General features: G+C 38.4%; 2 protein-coding genes across 3 annotated transcripts in view; one reads left to right on the forward strand and one right to left on the reverse strand.

Annotated features, from left to right (window-relative positions):
* Positions 1–7,912: 7,912 nt before the first annotated feature.
* MARS2 (methionyl-tRNA synthetase 2, mitochondrial) lies at positions 7,913–10,207 on the reverse strand. Of its 2 annotated transcripts, XM_067741103.1 has the most exons (2): positions 8,400–10,207; positions 7,913–8,313 (listed from the first exon to the last, which is right to left on the reverse strand). In XM_067741103.1, the coding sequence occupies exons 1-2, from the start codon at positions 10,158–10,160 to the stop codon at positions 8,290–8,292; spliced, it is 1,785 nt and encodes a 594-aa protein (XP_067597204.1). In that variant the 5' UTR covers positions 10,161–10,207; the 3' UTR covers positions 7,913–8,289. The 2 variants fall into 2 exon arrangements, with proteins under 2 accessions (XP_067597204.1, XP_067597205.1); XM_067741104.1 differs by having other exon boundaries at positions 7,913–10,207.
* A 9,930-nt stretch (positions 10,208–20,137) lies between these two features.
* RFTN2 (raftlin family member 2) overlaps positions 20,138–22,547 on the forward strand; it is a 61,070-nt gene continuing 58,660 nt past the window's right edge. The window contains exon 1 of the mRNA XM_067741122.1: positions 20,138–20,825. Coding sequence (XP_067597223.1) covers positions 20,687–20,825 — 139 coding nt within the window. The 5' untranslated portion in view covers positions 20,138–20,686. The remainder of the gene's footprint in view (positions 20,826–22,547) is intronic.

Consider the following 22,547-nt stretch of genomic DNA (forward strand, 5'->3'; position numbering starts at 1 on the left):
CTTACCTGCCTTCACATATTGAATATTTAAAACACCTACCTCTACAAACTTACCAATGATGGGTTTTGATAACTTAGTTGAACTTGGCTAGCCCCCTTCACACTACATTAGATGTTAAGCAGTAAGTTTTCATTATTTTTCCTTTGTTTTTCTGTCTGAGATTAGGTTGATTTCCTAATTTTTACACTTAGCTACACAGTTATATATTTATACTGGTTTTTGTGCCCCATAACTCATAGCTTCACTTCTAGATGGTCTCCATGAACTATGGAAAAAGGAAGAAGTGCTATATACTCTCCTTAGGCTAGAAAACCAATTTTATGACATTATTTACATCCAAAAATGTTTTATTTAAAATTTGTTAGGAATTAACTACCTTCTAGAAGCTGATTTTTATGTGGACAACATTTTAATAAGAAAAAACTTTATTCTTTGAGGATTGATTATTAACTAATAGTTTTTTTTTAACTGAGTCAATGTCATAATGAATGTTAAAAATATTTCCTTTATACTCAGCAAAAAATACTCCTTCTAAATCTTAAAATGGTGTGAAAATCCAACCATCAGCTTTCATGCACTTAACTATATATATTTTCAATAATTCATTTTATTTTAGTACTTAATGATCTTCTTCTATAACACCAAAATGGGCTTCTTACACATTGTAACTTGATTTATTTAATTACATTCCAGTAATGAGCTGTAAAACGAAACTGAACTCAGGACTAAAAAGTTTTGCTTTTTAAAAATGTAGTGAGTTTCCATAAAATAATTTTTATAGAAATTTAAATATAAAAAGTTAATGCAATAATTTCAGTTTACCAGGATTGAAGGTTCTTTGCTTTAGGAATGCCTATATAAATTCCTTCAGCAAGTGATTTTTAAAGGTAATCTTAAAAATGCTATATGTAGGGTATTTTTTATAATACATCAGTCTGATTCTATAAGCAAGTCATAATCTACCATGCAAAAAATACTGGAAAAGTACCCATCATGCCTTGCTGACTATGGGATTATATAGCTTGAATTTAAACAGAGTTCTGAAGAAATTATTTAAAACGTAAAATAAAGGTGTAGATGTTCTTAGCTTCCAAGTTAGCAAGGACTTTAACACCTTTTGATACATTTTTAAAAATACAATTCAGATGATAGCTAAGAGACCTATATACACATAGGTTTCATCCTGAACTTCTTCAAGGTGTAGCCCATGTCCAACTTTAGCTACATTTCATTTAAAAAGTAAAATATGACAGAGTATTCTTTATGCAATTCATAATAAAGTCTCTAATCTGTGGAAGTTAAAACATGTCTTGACCATCATATATGACATATATCAGATATAATTTACCAGGAATTATCCAGTATGTGGCATTTTAGCTAACAGGGTGGTATTTGCTTTGGTAATAACTAGAGTCAAGGGCATTTAATCTGGTTTCTGCAAGCTTGTTAGGAAAGATGTCATAAGAATATAGTAAGAAATGTTCAGTAAATTCATAGAACTTAAATTGTCAATAAATAGATGAGTCTTTTAATTAGTTCATTTGTATTAAAACTGTATGTACGAAATGAAAAAATTTCAGTGTTTGTGACCTCTAATAAAATTCTCTGGCTTTGTTACTTTAATAATTAATTCAAATAAAACTCTTAAATATTGATATGTTTTCATGTTTAGAGATAAATATATAAAGTATTGATTAGTAAAATGTTATTTTTAAATACTTAGATTTATGAATTTATGACAACATACTTTCACTTAGGGAACTGTTGGATTCAAAAATTTGGAACACTTCTGAAAATAAGAAACACAATAATCTTAAGGAAAAAGAAAAATAGAGACTATAGAGTTATTTAAATTTTTAACAATTTACACTAGAACACATAAGCAGGCTTCAAATACAAAGGAAACTATTGAAAGCAAAAAAAGAAATATATTTCATGATAAGGTAAGCATTTTTTCTAAGTTTCATTTTTGGCACTCTTATGTTTCATAATCTAGCTATCAAGAACCAATTCCTCTTCTTGAAACACTGAATGTATTTTAATTAAGTGTTCTTATTTAGACTTTTCATCTTCAGATCTTTGGATCTGATTTTACTGCTTCCTCTTCCCCACAGTACAGCTCCTTCAGTATACACTCAGGGATTGTCGTGGTGTTGATGTTAAGGATGGTGCTGAGGCTCTGGCACTATAACAAGTTTGAGTCTAGGCTCTCCTGTTTTATAAGCTGTATAACCTTAGCCAAGTTACTTAATGTCTCTGTGTCTCAATTTCCTATCAGTTAAACAGAGTTAGAATAATACTTCATAGGGTTGATGGAAAAAGTAAATGAGAGAACACAAATAAGGAACACAGAACTGGTTGGTCCTCTTCCTTCACCTTCATTTATCTTCAATTAGAAGATTTCTTCAATTAGAAAATTTGGCAGAATTATGGCCATGGGATCCTCCCCTTTTAATAATCTAGAGAGGACTCATTGAACAAGTATATTTGCTGACATTTCTATTCAAAAAGCAAGTTATTATTTTCGCAGAAGCATGCATAGAAAAGATAAGGTTTTAGAGTCACAAAACCTTACCTGCTATAAATTTTTCATTTTTTTCTACCCTTAACAGTGATGATACACTTGGGTAGTGAGCATTAAAGACTGAAATGCTAATGTCTAGTGTAAGTTATTAATTTTTACTTTCTCATTGCCTGGTTTCTCTGAACTCACAAATGGCAGTCTCATTTCTTTCCAAATTTGAACACTTCTTGTCATTTTCAGTTTTAACTTTTTATATTTTGAGGCTGTTGTTAGATTATACAAGTTTAATTGTTATAACTTATTGGTACATTATTCCTTTTATATTAAGTCTCACTTCATCTTTAGTAATGGTTTTCCCCTCAAAACAGATTGTCTACTATTAATATTATGATACCAGCTTTCTTTTGGTTAACATATGCCTAGTGTTTCTTCATGTCTTATTTTGTTATGTTTAAGTATATACCTTTTAACTACATATAGCTAACTTTAAGCTTGAATATTGCTGTCTTCTGACAGAAAGTCCATCCTATGATATTTTGTTTTATTATAATTACTGATATATTTATATGCATTTCTGCCATCTTATTATGGGTTTTCTTTTACCATATTTTTCATTTTTCTTTGCCCTTTTTTTCACCTTCCTGTCTTCTGTTGGACTGAGTTTTTTAAACATTTCATCTGGCTAAGAAGAAATACATTCTAGTTGTAATATTTTAGTGATTAACTAAATTGTGTAATATTTACACAATATTTATTATTTAATTATTTAATATTTAATATTTACAGGCTTTTAACCAGTAGACATTTCTAGATTAGTTCAAAGGAAGTCAGATTACTGAAACTACCATATTTAATGTGTTCCAGAGTAAAGGTTATTACCCTTTTAAAAGTATTTTAATCAGGAAAAAATGTGTAATGAGTCATATTTTTATTGAATGTATTGAATTAAGAGAATAGAACAATGATTCCAATCTGTAACAGTCAACCATAAACTAGTTTTTGAAGGTTCATCTTCCTGTTCAATCCCACAAACCAGTGACTGTCAACCAATGAGGGGGTATATGTACAAGGCATGGCCTTAAGAGTGGTAGCATAGGGAGGCTGGTACCATTTTACCCCTACCATACACTAAGAAAATTAGCAACATCCATTCCCACAGTTATTCCTAGAGCTGTCCCTCCAGCTTACCCAGTGAGCCTTCCAGGCCCTCTGCAGATGTTTCATCCAAAAATCCTTAATGAATTGAAGGCAGAGCTCATCTCTCCTTGGAGTTATTTTCTTCTTGCAGATCATACATTTGGTTTCCTGAAACATTCTGACATCTCATATCATACTGTTCTTAAGTGAGGAGCTGTGTGGACTTGAAAATCTATGGTGAGTAAACTGTGTCATAAACCAAATGGGAATGAAATAGTTCATAGCCAAGGATGGAACTTCTATAATATAGTCTCACCTTACTTTGGTGAAGCTCCAAGTAAGGCTGAAGCTAGTAGCTATTCATGAGAAGAGGCACCGTAGAGAGGATATTGTTTGTAGTTGTCAAGGCCATAGGAAGATCCTCTTGGTGTGTACCTCTTCCCAATCCCCTTTACTCATCATGGAAATTTAAGTAGAAACTGATTAATGTGATATAATCTTAAGCAAGGTATTTTACATATGGTCAACTATTCCGTTAGATGGTTCCCCTTAATTCAGAGGATCTATAACTGGGTAACCCAGGACTACCTAAAAAATAAGTCAGTTTCACCTCTAAGGTTACACTAATGCAGGCCAACACTGGTTAGTCCCTTCTTCTCAGCTCAAAGTAGTTCTTGATGATAGAAGAAAGCAGCTTAGGCTGGGCTTCTCCTATCCTCTATCTCAAAAAAGAATAAGACCCTCTTCTTGAAAGGCGAAAATCCCCACTAATTAACCTTAATTAACTTGGTCGTTACTATTCTGGCCCTTCCAGCAATGTTAACCTCCAAATTTAGTGTGTTCCTATTGATAGAAGTTAACCAGTCCTATCCAAAGCTCCTACAAGAAGGGGCAGGGCCAGCTGTGTTGTGCTGAAATTACATATTTCATACTGTCTTAGTTTTGCAAGGGGCTCCAAGGCTTTGTTCTAGAACTGAACCCCCTAACTTGTACTCTTGGTTACCTCGACCTGTGCCCTAGCTCCCCCCAGGCTCTCTGAACTAGGTAACTTTCTCAGCAAAAATAGACACACGACTGCCAGTAGGTCCATACCTTTTCAGATCCACTGATACTACTCATTCTGGCAAAAGATGAGGGCAAGGACCCATCAAGGTTTACAGCGTCCCAGACCTTACCAGCAAGAACAGTTGTTCTCCATCTGGTAGAACTATGGATAGCGGGGGACTGCCTCTAGGAGGCAATTATAGATTCTCAGACAGCAGCTTTATAGACCAAGTTTTAGTCAAGAGGCATGGCTGCTTCCCCACTGTAACTCAAGGTTACACTAATGCAGGCCAACACTGCAACTACACACTCACTTAGGGGTGAAACAGCCATCCAGGAAACCATCCCTACCATAATGCCCAAGGAGTAATCTGTTGAATGGTTGGTACTGCCACCTGCTACCCAAGCTACTTCATGATTGTAAGTCTTCCTAGTTGGAGGCCCACAACCTGACCAACTTTACTTCAATTTCGGAACTTCCCAGATCTAAAGAGTTATGTGCCAATCATAGATACGGGTATAGGGGAAAAAGAAAAAAGGCCTGTGCCTCAGAGCCCATGTCTCAGCCTATGCCTTCTTGAGCGCATCAACTTAAAATTCAATTTATCAGGCTCTTCTCAGCCCTTATAGAGTCACACAGGTGCTTAAGAGAAATAATGAGGCCTACTTCCAGAGTAAGTGTGAGATTTCAATGAAATGAGACTGTAACTATTTCTTGTTCCTGCCTATTCTTGACCTCCACATAGCCATAGGTCTTCTGACTTCTGAGGTGCCTAATCTATGAGTTCACTTGTGGAATAGCCCTCTAATATACAATGGTGCCACACATATACATTGCCCACAACTTCTTGCATGACTTCATAGTAGACTGTAGTCTACTGGGTTGACAGCTTATTATTACTTTAATGTGACATTCCATGAACACCTGAACAGTGCTCTATCACTCATGCAACACTGCCTCCAAAAATACTCGGAAATGAATAGTTGACAGCCTTAGGGTAGTACTTGGGAGAAACTTTCTTTCTGGTCAAGGAACCCACAAGATGCCAGATAAGGTGTTAGCAATTCTGGAATAGGGGACTTCTTAGATGTCTACAAGTTTATCATCATCTTCTCCCACAAGTGGTTAGGATGTCCTCTCTTGGAAGTGCATCCCTGCCAGTTTTAAGTCTCGCCTATCCTCCACTTGCCACTCTTAAACTGCTGGATTAAATAACACATCACCTCGGTACCCAAAGGGTATTTGCTTTACCTGTTTTGCCTCCTACAGAGAATCCAACTGGTTCATCTTCCATATCACCACAGAATAAGTCATATCCAACTTACCACACTTCTTCACTCAAAATATCCTGTCTTCTGTAAAAATTATGCCCTCTCTTCTTTGGTTTCCCTGTTTTCCTGCGTCCTCCAGTACCACAAATACTCTGGTAGAAGTTAAGTGCCTACACAAATGACAGACTGCACAAAAGGAATTCTATTAACACCCAGCAAGCCAATGTCCAGTGTATTGACCAGCATTAGGCTATAGGTAAGATCATTCAAGTGGAAGACACTGTCCCTCCGTTCATGATAGGAACTCTAAGACTTATAATGGCACTTCGAAGGCAGAAGTTATCAATGCTGGTTTTCCAAGTCTGTTTTCCTTCATCCATGTAAACACATCCCATCTCTTTCACTACTCTGCTATCCAGTGCTGAGACATTACACTCCATCCTAGGTCCCAGTAATCTACCCTAGTAATCCCAGCAGGTAACTGGAATATGTCATATGGAAAGCCCAGGATTCCATTATGAAGAATAAGGAGGATCTAAAGGAACTGGTAGAAATGGTCCTTCCACCTTTAGAATGCCTTCAAGCATTCTTTTCTAAGCAATGTTTCCAAGTAACCAGAAATCTTTTGCCACACCAACTAATAAACAGAAATTGGAGCTGAACAGTAGCACCCAGAATAAATCTGGGGGAACTACCAGCACAGTTTACTTCATGGTGAGCCCTCTCTGCTTGCTACCATGCTTAGAATGGATATCTCAAGGCAAGTTCTCATTTTAAACTTTGCCCTAGCTGTCCAATCACCTATGAGATATAATGCTGGCTTACTATGTTGTAGTCATTGTATAAGTTGATACCTTAACATCTTCTCTGTGATGTTCTCTTATGGAGCCTTGGAGAGATCCCTAAATCCAGTTTGAGATTCCTGGAGCATTGATCATTTCCTCCCTTCACCATCACCTTCAACAAATGCAACAGAAGAGATCTGGATAAGGTACTTAGAAACTTTTAAACTTTAATAAGTTAAAGGAGCAAAGGGAAATTAGAAAAAACTACTTGAAAGTAAATGTATTAACATTTATATTAGCTATTCCACAATTTCTATATTGTATTATAGATCCTGATTGACCAAAAGAAATCATATAAGGTAAATTATGTATGTGGATAACAAAATTAAGACCAAGAAATATAAAGAAAATATTGCCCTTTTGAACTATCTACAGATTTTTAAAATCATACCTATAAACCTAATGTTATTAAAGTTTAAAAAATGTTTAACATACCAAGTACCTCAAAAGAGCTTTATAGGGGCTTTCCTGGTGGTGCAGTGGTTGAGAGTCCGCCTGCCAATGCAGGGGACACGGGTTCATGCCCCAGATCGGGAAGATCCCACATGCCGCGGAGCGGCTGGGCCCGTGAGCCATGGCCGCTGAGCCTGCGCGTCCGGAGCCTGTGCTCCGCAACGGAAGAGGCCGCAACTGTGAGAGGCCCGCGTACCATTAAAAAAAAAAAAAAAAAAGAGCTTTATAATTCATCATAGTCCAAACAAACGTGATACCTTTACTTATTAGCTTACTAAACATTTAATAAAGTAAATGTCCTTTTTCAGTAGTCTGAAAAAAACTAAGGATTCTGATCTTTCTATTGCTTACTGTAAAACAGCAGTGGTTGCAGTTATCCTTATTTTAAGGAAAGCAATAAAATTTTTTCTTTAAATTTAAATTTTGCAAAATTAGGAAGCAGAAAACCTATTCTAAATATTCTGAAACCTCAATGTTAAGTAATTAAATGTGTGAGACTAGAGCCACCTACTGGTTAAAGTGTAATGTTACAAAGCACAACTACTGGATTATTAACTAGCAAAGCAGGGAGTCTTAACAGGGAGTTGTTAAGAATTGAGAATATAAACATAGGCAAAAATCATCTAGTCTAGAACACTGGTTTTTAAAGGTTTAATGAAACAACCTCTTTTTAACAGGAGACCCAACGTATATAACAAAGTAAAAACTGAGGGAGGGGGCCTCCAACCCCCACACGCACTAATTTGCCCAGCAGAGGCCAGGCCAGTGACAAACAAGCCATGAGAGGTAGTCTGGGCAAATAACTGTGGTTTGGACAGAGGCACAATGAGAAGGAGTAGTATCAGCAAAGTTGTCTCTTACCCACCTTTCCCCTGGAGACATCTTAGAGACACTGGGGTGCAAAGGACAGTGGTTAATGGACACAGAGAACTGAAGAGTAGGGAGTAGGCTCCTGAAAGGCTACAAACCTCTTTTCACAGGGACATTACTTATGTGCTCATTTGATGCAACACTTCAGAAAGCATTAGTATAACTTTCCTGAAAATGAAAAATAAGAAAATAAGATGTTTGCTTTTTTACCACAGCTAATAAGAACTGAGTTTCTAGGTCTTATGGGTTTTTACCAGCCAGGCCCTGGACTGGTCCAGTCTTGGAAACAAGACCCCAGTTTCAGGTCCCAGCCTCCTCCCTTCAAAAGGGCATGGATGTCCATAGAATCGAGGCAAGAAATGGAGCTCTCCAAGGCCCCTCTCTGTGGCAGAGACCCCCAACCTAGACAGCAGCTTGTCAGCTAGGCTTGGGGTGACAGGCTGGAGCAAAGTTCCAAAGACTCGCAAACATTCCAAGGCCACATGAAGCACAGTACCCAGCCAGGGAGCATCCACTGGGCTCTCCCAGTTCAACTTCCATGGTGCATGCCTTTGGACAAAGCCATTAGTTTGCCGGACACAGCTGGATACTGCCTCCAGGGCCTTATAGATCTGAAAGTTATCATAGTGGTCTGCCACCTGCTTGGGCAAAGTGGCCACTGCGCTCACCAGAGCATAGTCCTCTGCCTGAGCACGACCTGATGGCCCCACCAACCCTGGCTCACTGGGAAAACAGGTAGTGCAAAAAGCCGGATAGGTCCCAGAAGGATTTATTCTGTTGGCAGTGCATCGGTTCAAGAGACCTCCCAAAGCAAATGCCAGCTCGGAATCCAACAACTTAACCACCTTTTCACCATAGTAATCACAGTCCCAGTTGGGGACGCCCTGACGAAGGAGAAAGTAGCGGAAGCCATCCACAGTATAGCGGTCAAGGCATGTCCTGGGATCCACCACGTTGCCCAAGCTCTTAGACATCTTTTGACCACAGACCGTCCAGTGGGAGTGAACATAGATGCGGTGTGGTGGGCTCATGCCGGCCCCTAAGAGGAGAGCAGGCCAATAGATAGCATGGAATTTGAGAATGTCCTTGCCTATGATATGAGAGGTGGTGGGCCACCAAGATTTGAACTCAGCGTTTGGGTAGCCAATTACAGTAAGGTAGTTGACCAAGGCATCCAGCCATACGTAGATGGTCTGCGAATCGTCCCCCGGCACCGGAATGCCCCAGTGCAAGTGGCTACTCCTTCGAGAGACGGATAGGTCAGGCAGCTCCTCTTCCAGCCACTGAAGGACTGCGTGATGGAATGGCTCCGGGGTGATGGCCTGAGGGTCGCCCCGCAGCCACCGCTGGAGCGGCTCCCGGAACTGGGAAAGCCTGAAAATGTAGTTTTCTTCCTTGGTCCAGGAGACGGGATGCCCGCTCTCCAGAGATACAGGACACAAATCCCCCGACGGGCCGGGCTGCCTGGTGACCTTGGCTTCAGGCAGGAAGCACTCGTCCGAGGCGCAATACCAACCTTCATAGAGCCCCTTGTAGAGAAGACCCCGAGTCTTCAGCACCCCCCAGAAATGCTGCACAGCCATCCGATGCCGGGCCTCAGTGGTGCGGATGAAGTCGGTGGAGGAGATGTCAGCCTCCCGGAAAAGCTGCTGGAACTGGGCAGAGACTCTGTCGCACAGCTCGGACGGAGCCAGGCCCGCAGCGGCTGCTGCCTGCTGAATCTTGAGGCCGTGCTCATCGGTACCAGTGGAGAATCGCGTGGCGGCGGCGCTGGGAACTCGGAGGCGGTGGTGTCGGCACAGGGCGTCAGCCAGTAGCGCCGAGTACAGGTGCCCGATGTGCGGCGCCGCGTTTACGTAGAAGATGGGTGTGGTGAAATAGGCGCGCGCGTCTCGGGTATCGTCCCGGACACCGAGAGGGTCAGAACTGTAGTGGCGTAAGCTAAAGTCCTCCAGGAGCGAGAGCCTACTCGCCCCCGTGCGTCCTAGCAGCCGAAAGGCAGAAATCCGCAGCATGATGCCTGCGGAGATGAAGCGGCCGGGGGGCAGTTCTGGAAGCACGTGTGAGGGGCGCATGCGCAGCCGAGCCGCACCGCCGCTTCCGTCCAGAGAGCCAATGAAGTCCGGCCCCGAGCGCCGGCCCTCCGCCGCTCCGCCCGCGCTCCCCCCTCCGTGGGCCTCGGTTACAGCGGTTGTGAAATGTGGGAGCGAGCGAGAATGATAGCTTAGAGGAACTGGCTGAAGGAGAGGTTATGAAGCAGATAAATCTTTATCTTTGTATATCATACTGCGTGTCCTGCTTTATAATTTTATATTTATGAATCTGGGTTTTTTCTCCAGACTGAGTTGCTTGTGGGCAAGAATTTTGTATTCAGGCATTTCTGAAACACCAGCCAGTGGCTGGCACATTGCAGGAGTGTGCCCTCTACGTAGGCTCTGGTAAACGTAGGGATCTGAAATATCATATACGTTTCCTCTCAGAGCCTAATGGGCACAATAAATCCAGAAGGGAGGGGGGAGATGGGAAGGAAGAAAACCAATGACCTAAAGCACTTGAGTGAAGGATAAGAACTGAAAAAGTAAGAGAAATCCTTTCTCTAAACGCAGTTTTTGTTGAATCAACAAAAGAGGTAGGCTTGTGATGTTCCCAGTCTTTGCAAAGATTACTGAGATCCAGAAAGCTGGAATGCAGTACGTTGTCACTCTGCACCTAAGGAAAAAGCAGTCTTCAAATTTATTTCTCAATGTTGTTGTTAGTAATATTCTTTTTAAATGTCTTGAAGTTCTTCTAGAGCAGTGTTTTTCAAGTTTGCTTTAGTAAGGGAACCCTAGCTCTTTTCGAAAAGGATGACTTGGGAGCCCAGAATTGGATTAATATTAACCCTTGCTTCTTGACATACTCTCATCTTTGGTCTATCTTTTTTTTTCCCCCATTTAACTTAATAATTAAAATAATAATAATTTAGTAATAAAATAATTTTATTTGATTAATTTAATAATAAAATTTAATAATAAAATGGAATGGAACGCCTGTGACCCCACAAGCCAACCTAAGAACTAGAAGTGGTTCTCTAAATGTGGTCCCAAAAGAACAGCATTAGCAGCACCTGAAACCTTGTTAGCAATGCATATTCTTAGGCCCCACACTCCCCTCCTGAATCAAAAACTCTGGGGGTGGTACCCAGCAGTCTAGGTTTTAATGAGTTTTCTAGGTGATTCTGATGCACACCAAAGTTTGAGAACCACTGAACTAGGAGATTACCAGTGATTTAGATCTATGTGCTCCGTTTCTCCTTGTCTTCCTGTCTTCCTCCCAGAGGTCATCATTGTCCTGAATTTTGTACTTTTGCATTTATGTTATTACATATAAAGTATGTCTAAGCAACATATTGTTTAATTTTGCTTGTATGAAACATTCTAAAAAAGGATATCATGGGAATTCCCTGTTGGTCCAGTGGTCAGAACTTGGCAGTGGCTGCAGTAGCTAGGGTTCAATCCCTGGTCCGGGAACTAAGATCGCAGAAGCCACGCGGTACAGCCAAAAAACAAAAAAAGATACCATACCACGTATAGTGTATTCATGTTTTTGCCTGTAACTAGTTAATTCATTTTGACTGCTGCATAATAATTTATGAATTGAGGCATATGGTAAGTTGGATCTGATTTCCCTGGTGATATAGAAAGTAGACCAATCAAATGCTCTTTAGGAGTTACAATAGATACAACAAATATCCTTTGACTACTTAGTTAATGTGCTATTTGATCCAGCAGTTTAAGAAGGGCAAGAGAAGGATAGATAAAACTTAAAACTGGAGGGTATGTACGGTACCCTCCAGAACTACGAGACAAACCCAGTTTAAGTATCTGAGAAATCAGTTTCTCCAGAAATTATTTTTTTTCTCCCCCAATTCTTTTTTTCACCCTTGTCCATGGAATCAATTCTTCCGTGTACAAACATGCTATTTTTTCTCCCATCTTAAAAAGAAAAAAATTCTCAATCTCCACTACTGCTGCATTTCTTTCCTTTCCTTTATAGCAGAGCTTCTTAAAAGAAATGGCTGGTAATGCACACTTGAGTGGTTCAAGTTTTTTGCTCTTAGAAATCGTACTGCTATTAACTTTCTTATCTACATATATCTCCTGGTACTTATATGCTAAAGTTTCTCATGGGTGTATACCTAGGAGTGCTATTGCTTGATCATAGAGGATGTGAAAGTTCAGTTTCACAAGATAATGCTGTTTTCCAACATGATTAAACAAATTTACATTCCCATCAGCGACATACCCTTAAAGAGGTCTCCCTAATTCTTGATATCATCTACTTCTTAATTTTTTGTCAGCTCAACTAAGTATAAAATGAGTTATCTCACTAATATTCATAGAAACACTAGTCTCAATAACCAAAAGACAGAAACAACCCAAACATCTATCATCTGATGACTAGATAAACAAATGTGGTATTGAATATAACCACGCAGTGGAATATTATTCAGCCATACAAAGTACTGAATGAAGTACTGATAAATGCCACCACATAGATAAATTTTTATTTTTTTAATTTATTTATTTTATTTTTGGCTGCGTTGCTGCGCGTGGGCCTTCTGTAGTTGCGGTGAGTGAGGGCTACTCTTCAATGTGGCGTGCAGGCTTCTCATTGCGGTGGCTTCTCGTTGCAGAGCACAGGCTCTAGGCGCGTGGGCTTCAGTAGTTGTGGAACGTCGGCTCAGTAGTTGTGGCTCACGGGCACTGGAGCGGAGGCTCAGTAGTTGTGGAGCATGGGCTTAGTTGTTCTGCGGCATGTGGGATCTTCCCGGACCAGAGCTCGAACCCATGTCCCCTGCATTGGCAGGTGGATTCTTAACCACTGCGCCACCAGGGAAGTCCCTAGATAAATCTTTGAAAATAACCAGACACAAAAGACCATATGTTTTAGATTCCATTTATATGAAATATTCAGAATAGACAAATGCACAGAAACACAAAGAATATTAGTGGTTGTCAGGTGCTGGAGGAAGGTTGGAATAGAGAGTGAATGTTTAAAGGATATGAGTTTTCTTTTGGGGGTAATAAAAAAGTTCTAGAGCTAGATAATGATGATCATTGTACAACACTGTGAATGTATGGTTGACTCTTGAACAGCATGGGTTTATCCACTTGTATGCTGATTTTTTTCAATAAATACATACTACTGGGGACTTCCCTGGTGGCGCAGTGGTTAAGAATCCGCCTGCCGATACAGGGGACACAGGTTCGAGCCCTGGTCCAGGAAGATCCCACATGCCATGGTGTGGCTAAGTCTGTGCACCACAACTACTGAGCCTGCACTCTAGAACCCACGAGCCACAACTACTGAGCCTGAGTGCCACAACTGCTGAGCCCGCACACCTAGAGCTGGTGCTCCACAACAAGAGAAGCCACCGCAATGAGAAGCATGTGCACCGCAACAAAGAGTATACCCCGCTCGCTGCAACTAGAGAAAGCCCGTGCGCAGCAATGAAGGCCCAATGTAGCCAAAGATTAATTAATTAATTAATTTTTAAAAAATTATCTTTAAAAAAATAAATAAATACATACATACTACACAATCCACTGTTGGCTGAATTCACAGATGCAGAACGACTGATACAGAGGGGATACAGAGGGCTGACTATAAAGTTATACTCGAATTTTCCATCATATGGGGGGTCTGTGTCCCTAACCCCCATGTTGTTCAAGGGTTAACTGTACTTAACTCACTGTACACTTTAAAATAGTTAAAATGGTAAATTTTTTACTTGAATTTTACTGCAATAAAATGTTATCTCACTTTGGTCTTGATTTGCATTTCCGTAAATAGAAGTAAAGTTGAGCATCTCTTCATATATTTATTAACTACATATGTTTCTTTGCCGGTGAAGTGCCTATTTATATTTTGTGTCTATTTTTCTATTGGCTTGTCTTTTTATTTATTTGCAGGAGTTCTTTACATATTCTTGATATTGTTCCTTCAATGGTTGACAAATATCATCTACCATTTTGTATCTTGTCTTTTCACATTAAAGAGGCTTAATGAATAGAAGTTCTTAATTTTAATATAGAATTTATCAACATATATCTTCTGGTTGTCACCTTACAATTAATCATTTAGGACTATTTTATGATTATCTTTTTGCCTTAAAAATACTCTTAGTACTCTGATGTCAAATATTCATATTTTCATATAAAAGTATAACAGTTTTGCTTTTGATGTTCAAGTTGTTTCTGTAGAATTAAAATTTTTATATATGATATGAGATGGGGATCCAATTTCTCCTCCATATAGATAGCTGATTGTCCCAGCACCATTTCCCCACCATCTGCCATGCCACCTCCATCATATGTTAAATTTCCACATACGTATGTTCCCGTTTCTAGGCTCTTTATGCTGTTGGATTGGTTAATTTGTCTATGCCTTGCTAAAAATAGCTTTAATTACTATGGCTTTATAATAAGTCTTAATATATAGAGAACTAACCTCTCCTCATTCTTCTTCAGAAGTATCTTGGACCTTCTTGGCCCTTTTATCTTCCACATAAATATTAAAATCAACTTGACGAATTCCATGCAAAAAAAAAAAGCCTCTGGGGTTAAGGTCACCATTGTATTAAAGCTATAGCTCAGTGACAGGTGTTAAGAGCTGAGAGGGAGATATACTTACAGTATTTTTTTGTTGTTGTTGTTGTTGGGGGTAGGAGTTTATTAATTTATTTATTTATTTATTTTTGCTGTGTTGCGTCTTCATTTCTGTGCGAGGACTTTCTCTAGTTGTGGCAAGCGGGGGCCACTCTTCATCGCGGTGCGCGGGCCTCTCACTATCGCGGCCTCTCTTGTTGCGGAGCACAGGCTCCAGACGCACAGGCTCAGCAGTTGTGCCTCACGGGCCCAGTTGCTCTGCGGCATGTGGGATCCTCCCAGACCAGGGCACGAACCCGTGTCCCCTGCATTGGCAGGCAGATTCTCAACCACTGCGCCACCAGGGAAGCCCTGTACTTAGAGTATTAAGTGTTCCTAAAAATGACTATGCATATCGCTCCATACGCTTAAGACTCCTTTAATGCTGTTATAGTTTTATAATTTTCTAAGTGCAAGTCTGGCTTATATTTTGGTAGATTTATTCCTAGAAACAGCATAGTTTATCAATAATGCAAATGGTGTCCTTTTCTGAAAATTATGATTTCCTTAATTGTCTGTTACTGGTATATGAAACTGATAAAAATCTTAAGATATTCTGTTTGAAGAAAGAGTGGCAGGGGGACCCAGAGCCCTGCCTGCTTGGCCTCCCCACGTGATCAAAGCCTGTTCTCTTCACCAAAGGTGGCACCTCTTTGGAATCAGAAGGCTCTGTCATACATAGTTTCAAAACTTCTGATCTAGAAGAATAAATAGTCAACATGTTTTAAAGAATAATAATATTGTCAACTGCTGGACATTGAAAGATTATAAAGCCATAAAAAAATTTAATATGTAATGCTGAGAAGCCCAACTATAGAACAAAATGAAAAGTCAAAATATAATTCTTAGTCTATATAACTATTACATATGTGATGAGTGTAGGATTTCTAATTGTTAAAGAAAGAATGGCCCTTTCAATAAGTAGTGCTTTCAATAAGTCATTACTTAGGAAGTTTGACTACATTATGAAACTAATAGTACTTTAAATAGTTAAAACTCAATGTTGGTTTGCTAGCTTGTTAATTCTGGAGAGCATAAACTGGCTTTTTCATCTTTGTGTCCATGCAGTGCCTTATTATATAGTAGGCACTCCATAACACTGTTTAATTTATTTTTTTGGATCAGAGCCACATAAAACAGATTGGATTCAAAAATTACTATTATGCAAAAACTTTTTTCTGTAGGGAATGGGTTGAATGATACATATTATCTCTCTCTTTTTTTTTTTTTTAGAAGATATTGGAGGTAGGAGTTTATTTATTTATTTACTTACTTTTACTGTGTTGGGTCTTCGTTTCTGCGCGAGGGCTTTCTCTAGTTGTGGCAAGTAGGGGCCACTCTTCATCGCGGTGTGCAGGCCTCCCACTATCGCGGCCTCTCTTGTTGCGGAGCACAGGCTCCAGACGCGCAGGCTCAGCAGTTGTGGCTCACGGGCCCAGTTGCTCTGCGGCATGTGGGATCCTCCCAGACCAGGGCTCGAGCCCGTGTCTCCTGCATTAGCAGGCAGATTCTCAACCACTGCGCCACCAGGGAAGCCCCATATTATTTCTTAAAAGCTTTAAGACTTTGGTAAACTCAAGTGTTCCAAACTTGAGTAGTTACTATGAGAATAATATGCTACCAGTTATGGAGAATGTTTTCATAAGGTTCATTCATTCATTCAAGGACTAAGTGAGCTCATACTAGAACACAGATAAGAACTGGTACTATATCTCCATCATATCCAGCCACATAAGAGTCTGCACTTGGGGAAACCCCCTTTACAATACAGAACTGAAAGCTGTCCCTGAAATCTACGATTGGCAGCAAATGTAAATCAATACTGAAATAATGACCAATGTTAGAAAACATTTATTCCAAAAATTTATCCTAATTACTGTAAGTACTCAATATACGACAAGCCTGGGGACACACGATTAATAAAAGATTTTCTATGAAAACAAATGTAGTTGTGACAGCTGGATATCAGTGTGCGGGGGTGCGGAGAACAGACTTAGGTCCACATCTTACCGTGTGTACTACAATTGCCAGATACATCAGAGTTAAGCAAGAAGTAAGGGTGTGATGAATAGGTGGAGCACAGATTTTTTAAGACAGTGAAAACTATTCTATATGATTCTATAATGGTGGGTGTATGTCAATATATGTTTGTCAAAACCCATAGATGGTACAACACCAGGAATGAAGCCTAATGTAAACTATGGACTCTGGGTAATAATGATGTGTCAGTGAAGGTTCATTGATTGTAACAAATGCACCACAATGGTGCTGGATATTAGTGGAAGGTTGTGCATGAGTAGGGATAAGGGGGTATGTGGGAACTTTCTGTATTTTCTGCTCAATTTTGCTGTGAACCTAATATTATTCTAAAATATCAAGCTTATTTATTTAAAAAACAAAATAAAAAAACAGAAAACAGACATTTGTTTCAAATGGAGAAATATGTTATTGAAGAAATGTACATATTTCTGGAGATGCAGAAAATTTTTTGACTAAAAGTATTTGTCTAAAAATGTACAAGCATTAAAGAGGCATGGAGCAAATACATGTGATAACCAACAAAATCTTACTGCCCAAAATACAGTTTTAAAGGAAAAAAAAATCTGGGACTTTCCTGAAGGTCCAGTATTAAGACTCCATGCTTCCAGTGTAGGGAGCACATGTTCAATCCCTGGTCAAGGAACTAAGATCCCACCTGCTGCAGAGTGTGGACAAAAAAAATAATAATAATAATAAGGTTAATATCTTAAACAGTTTATGGCCAACCACATATTTATGTAAGTAATGTAAATGAATTATTTACCCATTAGAATACATTTTCTCTGCTTATTACTTTCTAACTGATTTCCTTGTATGTAAACTCTTTCCTTTGACCATTTATGAAGTAAAATCTAAGTGTTTAGGAAATAATCCAATGTGGAGAAAAAAGTAATCTTTATAAAATTCTTTACCATGAAACTTTGAAAATAGCCAAAATGCTGCTTATTAAACATAATATTAATACAATGAAATCCCATATAATTGTTAAAATAGAGGGAATGTGTGCCATATGGACATGGAAATGTGTTTTGAGACATCATTAAGGGTCAAATAAAATTTTATTTTGTTGGATTTTTGGAGAGAAAAATGATTAAGTGATGGCTTAGTTGTGAACAAAAGGAAGTGCAGTTCCTTTCACTAGAGATAAAAGAAATTCTTTAAGGACATAATAATGCATCCTATTCATTCATTTGTTCAGTCATCAACTCAACTGGACTACTGCAATACTCTCCTGAATGACTAGTCTCCCCCCATTCTTGCTCCTATTAAGACTATCTTCCTCAAAGCAGCCATAGTAACCCATCAAAAACACAAACTTATGTCACTTGCCTATTTCAAGCTCCTCGTTTGACTTTTCCATTGGATTATTTGATTCTCATTTGCTGCCTACAAAATAAAGTCAAAATTCCTTTTATGCAGCATATAAAACCCATTACAACTGGCTCTTACCTCCCTCATAGCTTAGTCTTCTTTCAAAGAAGACTACTAGAGACGTGTTCTAGTAATTATGTTACTAGATGTGTTCTAGTAATTATGTTACTTCTTTATGTTCTAGTAATTCTCAACTGCTTCATGTTCCTTCAAGTTCATACCATACTGTTTCATGATTCCATAACATTGCTCATGCCTTTCCCTTTTCCTGGCACATGCTTCCCACATTTCTTTATCTATCTTATGCATATTCATCCTTCAAGACAGCTCAGATATCATCCTCCAAGCTGAGTTAGAGACCCCTTCTAGGGTTTCTATAGCAACCTATGCATACTTCTATCTTAGCAGCTACCAAATCAAATTGAAATTACCTGTTTATAAGTCTGTCTTCTTCCCCATTAAGCCTTAAGTTTCTTTAGGGCAGAGGCCATGTTTAGTCAACTTGTGTACCCAAACAGCATCTAATTTAGTGCCTGGAATATAGCAGGCGCTTAATAAATATAATGAATATTTCATAAATAATACTCCAGGCTCTGCAATAGGGACTAGTGAACTTCAAATATTCTATTTCTGCCATCCAGGAGCTCACAGCAAAAGAGAACATGAAAAATGACAGGCATGGAAGCACTGGGAATAGTCAAATGAGTCACACTAGGTCAGAGTCTGCTGTCTTTTTAGCCAAATTTACCCAGAAATTGCTACCACCAACCATGCTCACCCTTGAGAATGAAGGACTATGGAATTTTCCTCTGTTAAAAAACACTTCTGAAAAGTAAATTGTTTCAAGACAAGGAGGTGGAAGGAAGAGACAAGAGGTCATAGTGATATACAAACTAAATAATCCATACCCTTTTGAGAGTTTTCATGTGCACTCTTCAATGTAATTGAAAAATCTTTCCAGGCTTGTGTTCTATAAAATCTGAAATGTGAGATTTATTTTGTAAATAATGGGAATGGTGGCAGAATCACTTCCCTTCTACTACTATTCTCAACACTTTTATAATGTAAGCACATTAACAAATTTATGCTATTGGCCAGGCATAATGTTAAGATATGAGATAAGATTATCTCATTCAACCTTCATAACAAGCCTATGAGGTAAGTATTATTATTAACTCCATTTTATAGGGGCGGAAATTGAAACCTGAAGAGGTCCAGTAAGTTGCCCAAGATCACGTCTCTAGTAGGCATTAGAAGCAGTATTTGAACCCAGGCGGTATGATTTCAGGGCTCACAGTTTTGATGGGTACACCACACCACATGACGCGTAAATAGTAAAATACAATAAACACTCATTACAATTGTTCCATTAGAAATTGTTCTTGACTTCAGGTAAATAGCAATTTATAAGACTGAGTGAATCAAGTTGTCAGTTTTGTTGTTGTTATTGTTGTTGTTTTTAATTAATGATACTCTGGGACCTGTGGAAATGTTACTAGTTATTATCATAAGCCTTCTAATGGTAGAGTTTTTTAAACTTTATAAATGTTAGGGAAACTAATTATCCACATTACTGTCTCTTCTTTGCAATTAAATAGTCTTTTTATTATGATATTTAAATATAAACATTTTATATGCGGCAGTTTAACTAGTACATGATTTTTCCAGCCAAAAAAAACCCTTCATTTGGAAAGAAATCCTCAAAAATGCTATCTAAAGACTAAAAGTGGGTTGTTGTTTTTTTAACTTTAACTTTTCTCCTTTTAGACTCCAGAAACAGTTTCCTGACTTCCTTTCTGGAAATGATTTTTGTTTCCAACCATATTGAGAATCTTTTTTTTTTTTTTTTTTTCCATTTTCTCTCTCTCTCTCTGTCTCTCTCTCTCCTTTTGCTTTCTTGGTAATAGCAGGGAGGAAGGGGGGGCAGTGGGCACAGGAAAAAGGGAAAAGAGAAAACAGAAAAAGAATTGCACACCACTATGTCTGAATATAGCCTCTACTTGTAGATAATTCCATCTGATTTGCACTTTTGCCTTTTTATTTCCGTTTTTGGACACCTCCTTTATCATCCAGCTAACTGGGATAGACAAAGCACTGTTGGTGCCCTGAGCGACAGAACTCTGGTAGGGGGCTGGCTGTAAATTGACGTGGCATGGAAATTCTCCGCTAAGTTGTAGCAGCTTGCATGTTTCTCCTAAGATCAAGCCCAGCCTCCCGGAGCTGTAGCTTAATCATCATGGGTTCAACGACTTTACAGAAAAATGGATAGAAAAAGTCTTCAGCTCCTTTCTTTGGACTCAAATGTTTTCTTTTTGAGTATCTATGGTTTAGCTGAAAAATTCAAAGCAGTTAAGTCTGTAACTTTCTTTTTGCAGCTTAAACAACAGAATTTGCTGGTCTCCCTCCCCTATCCTGCAATTTAATTCCTTACAGATTTTGCCATGGGGTGCGGACTTAGAAAGCTAGAAGACCCTGATGATAGCAGCCCTGGAAAAATATTTTCTACCCTGAAGAGACCGCAAGTGGAAACAAAGACAGAATTTGCTTACGAATATGTATTGCTGGATTTTACTTTACAAGGTACTTTTTGCTTCTATTTTATTTGTTAAATGAAAGATTTCAGAGATAAGGGACTTCTAGTTTTTTTAAGTGTTGGTTTGTGGATTTTTAAACTGTTCCTCATAATCAGATTGTACAATCAATCTAACAATAATGCTTTGTTTCTTAATTACACTCTGAAAGATTTTTGTTCTGTTTGGTTTTTGTAAATTTGGTTCATATGTACTTTATAAAATTAGAAAAACTGCTTGGAAATAGTCCTTTCATTTTTAAATCAAATGCTTATTTGTAGAAGGACACATGAAAAATGTTCGCTTTCCAGCCAAATAGGTCTAGCCTTAATGACAGTTTGTGTTTTGAAAAAGATCTGAAAGGCACAAGAAGGTAGCATGTAGGAAATATTACTTGCATCATGTGGAAGAGTATTTGCTAAGACAATTCTGAGGTTTCCAACTGTGTTAATGTTGTGATTGTGGTAGTCATTTGATATTTTTGACCAAACTAAATTTGAAGTTTGAAAATACAGAAAAAAAGATAGTCTTCTGTAAGATACTTCCTTTGCTTGCCCTGTCCCTAACAGAGAAACTCCCTGTTCCAGAAAGTTGGAAACACAAATAAACAAGCCCAGATGGCAGCCCTGTGTAAGGAACAGAGGCTGCTCAACTTCACAAATACTTTACCTCACTTCTTTTGGAAACTTTACTGTACAATCGCATTGATAAAACTGAGTTTTTAAAAAGCAGAACTATATCTTTAATTACAGGGTATTAAAAATGAAATTGAGTGTCCTGCTTGCTGTTAGAATTTCCAGATGTCAGTATTTTAAGTTCTTATTACAAAGTTAAGCTTTTAATTCTAATAAGCCACACGTTTTATCAGTTAATAGATAATTTATACTAAGTAGATTATGTTGGATATTAATTTCTTTTCAACTTAAACACAAATTCTCCATTTTTTTTGGTTTGCTCTGTGAACAGTGCATCTTTGTGCAAGAAGCAAGAGCAGCCCATTTTTCTTTGTCAAAAACTGAGCTAGCCAGCAAGCAAACTCCCTTCCAGAGACATACACAAAGTCTGTACATATACTTTTAACATATTTACATTTCCATTTTTACCTAAGGCTAAGGCTACCAAAGGGGAAAATGTCAATATTCTTAATTTTCTTTTTAATTATGAAAGTTAAAAGTAGATTTAAAAAAAAAAGTAGATTAAGATAATGGTGACAATCAGAGAAGTAACACTCAAATGAATTTTTTCTATACTTTTTCAAAAAACATCATTTGAGAAAATATTTGTGATGTGGTCCTATGTTTTCTCCATTGATTGTCCTTGTCAATTATCTTTTAGGACAAGTTTTTGTAAATCCACAGGATGCAAACACATATTTTCCTTAACCTCAAAACCTTGTCTATTCATAAAGTTTAGGCCAGAGCCATTTTGATCTGTGCTTTAAGATTTGCTGCACAACCCCCATAGGTTTTAAAGTAACTTGAATTTTTTTTTTGATTTATTTCCACCCAACCATGTTAGCAATCTCAAACAAATTTGTATAAATGCAGCCATCATTGAATCAGAAGGATCTACAACTTTCTTCAGAAGTCATTTTGGTTTTATTATTATCAGAAGCCCTTCTCTCTGTGAAAGGAGTAAAATTTCTACCTTCCACTCTAGATGTGTGGAGGAGGTAATAGAGTATTACACTATAAAGTGTAAGTATGGGCATAGTTTGCAAATGTTAACTCAG

This window comes from Pseudorca crassidens, chromosome 6, assembly GCF_039906515.1.
Source record: "Pseudorca crassidens isolate mPseCra1 chromosome 6, mPseCra1.hap1, whole genome shotgun sequence".
Classification (NCBI taxonomy): domain Eukaryota; kingdom Metazoa; phylum Chordata; class Mammalia; order Artiodactyla; family Delphinidae; genus Pseudorca; species Pseudorca crassidens.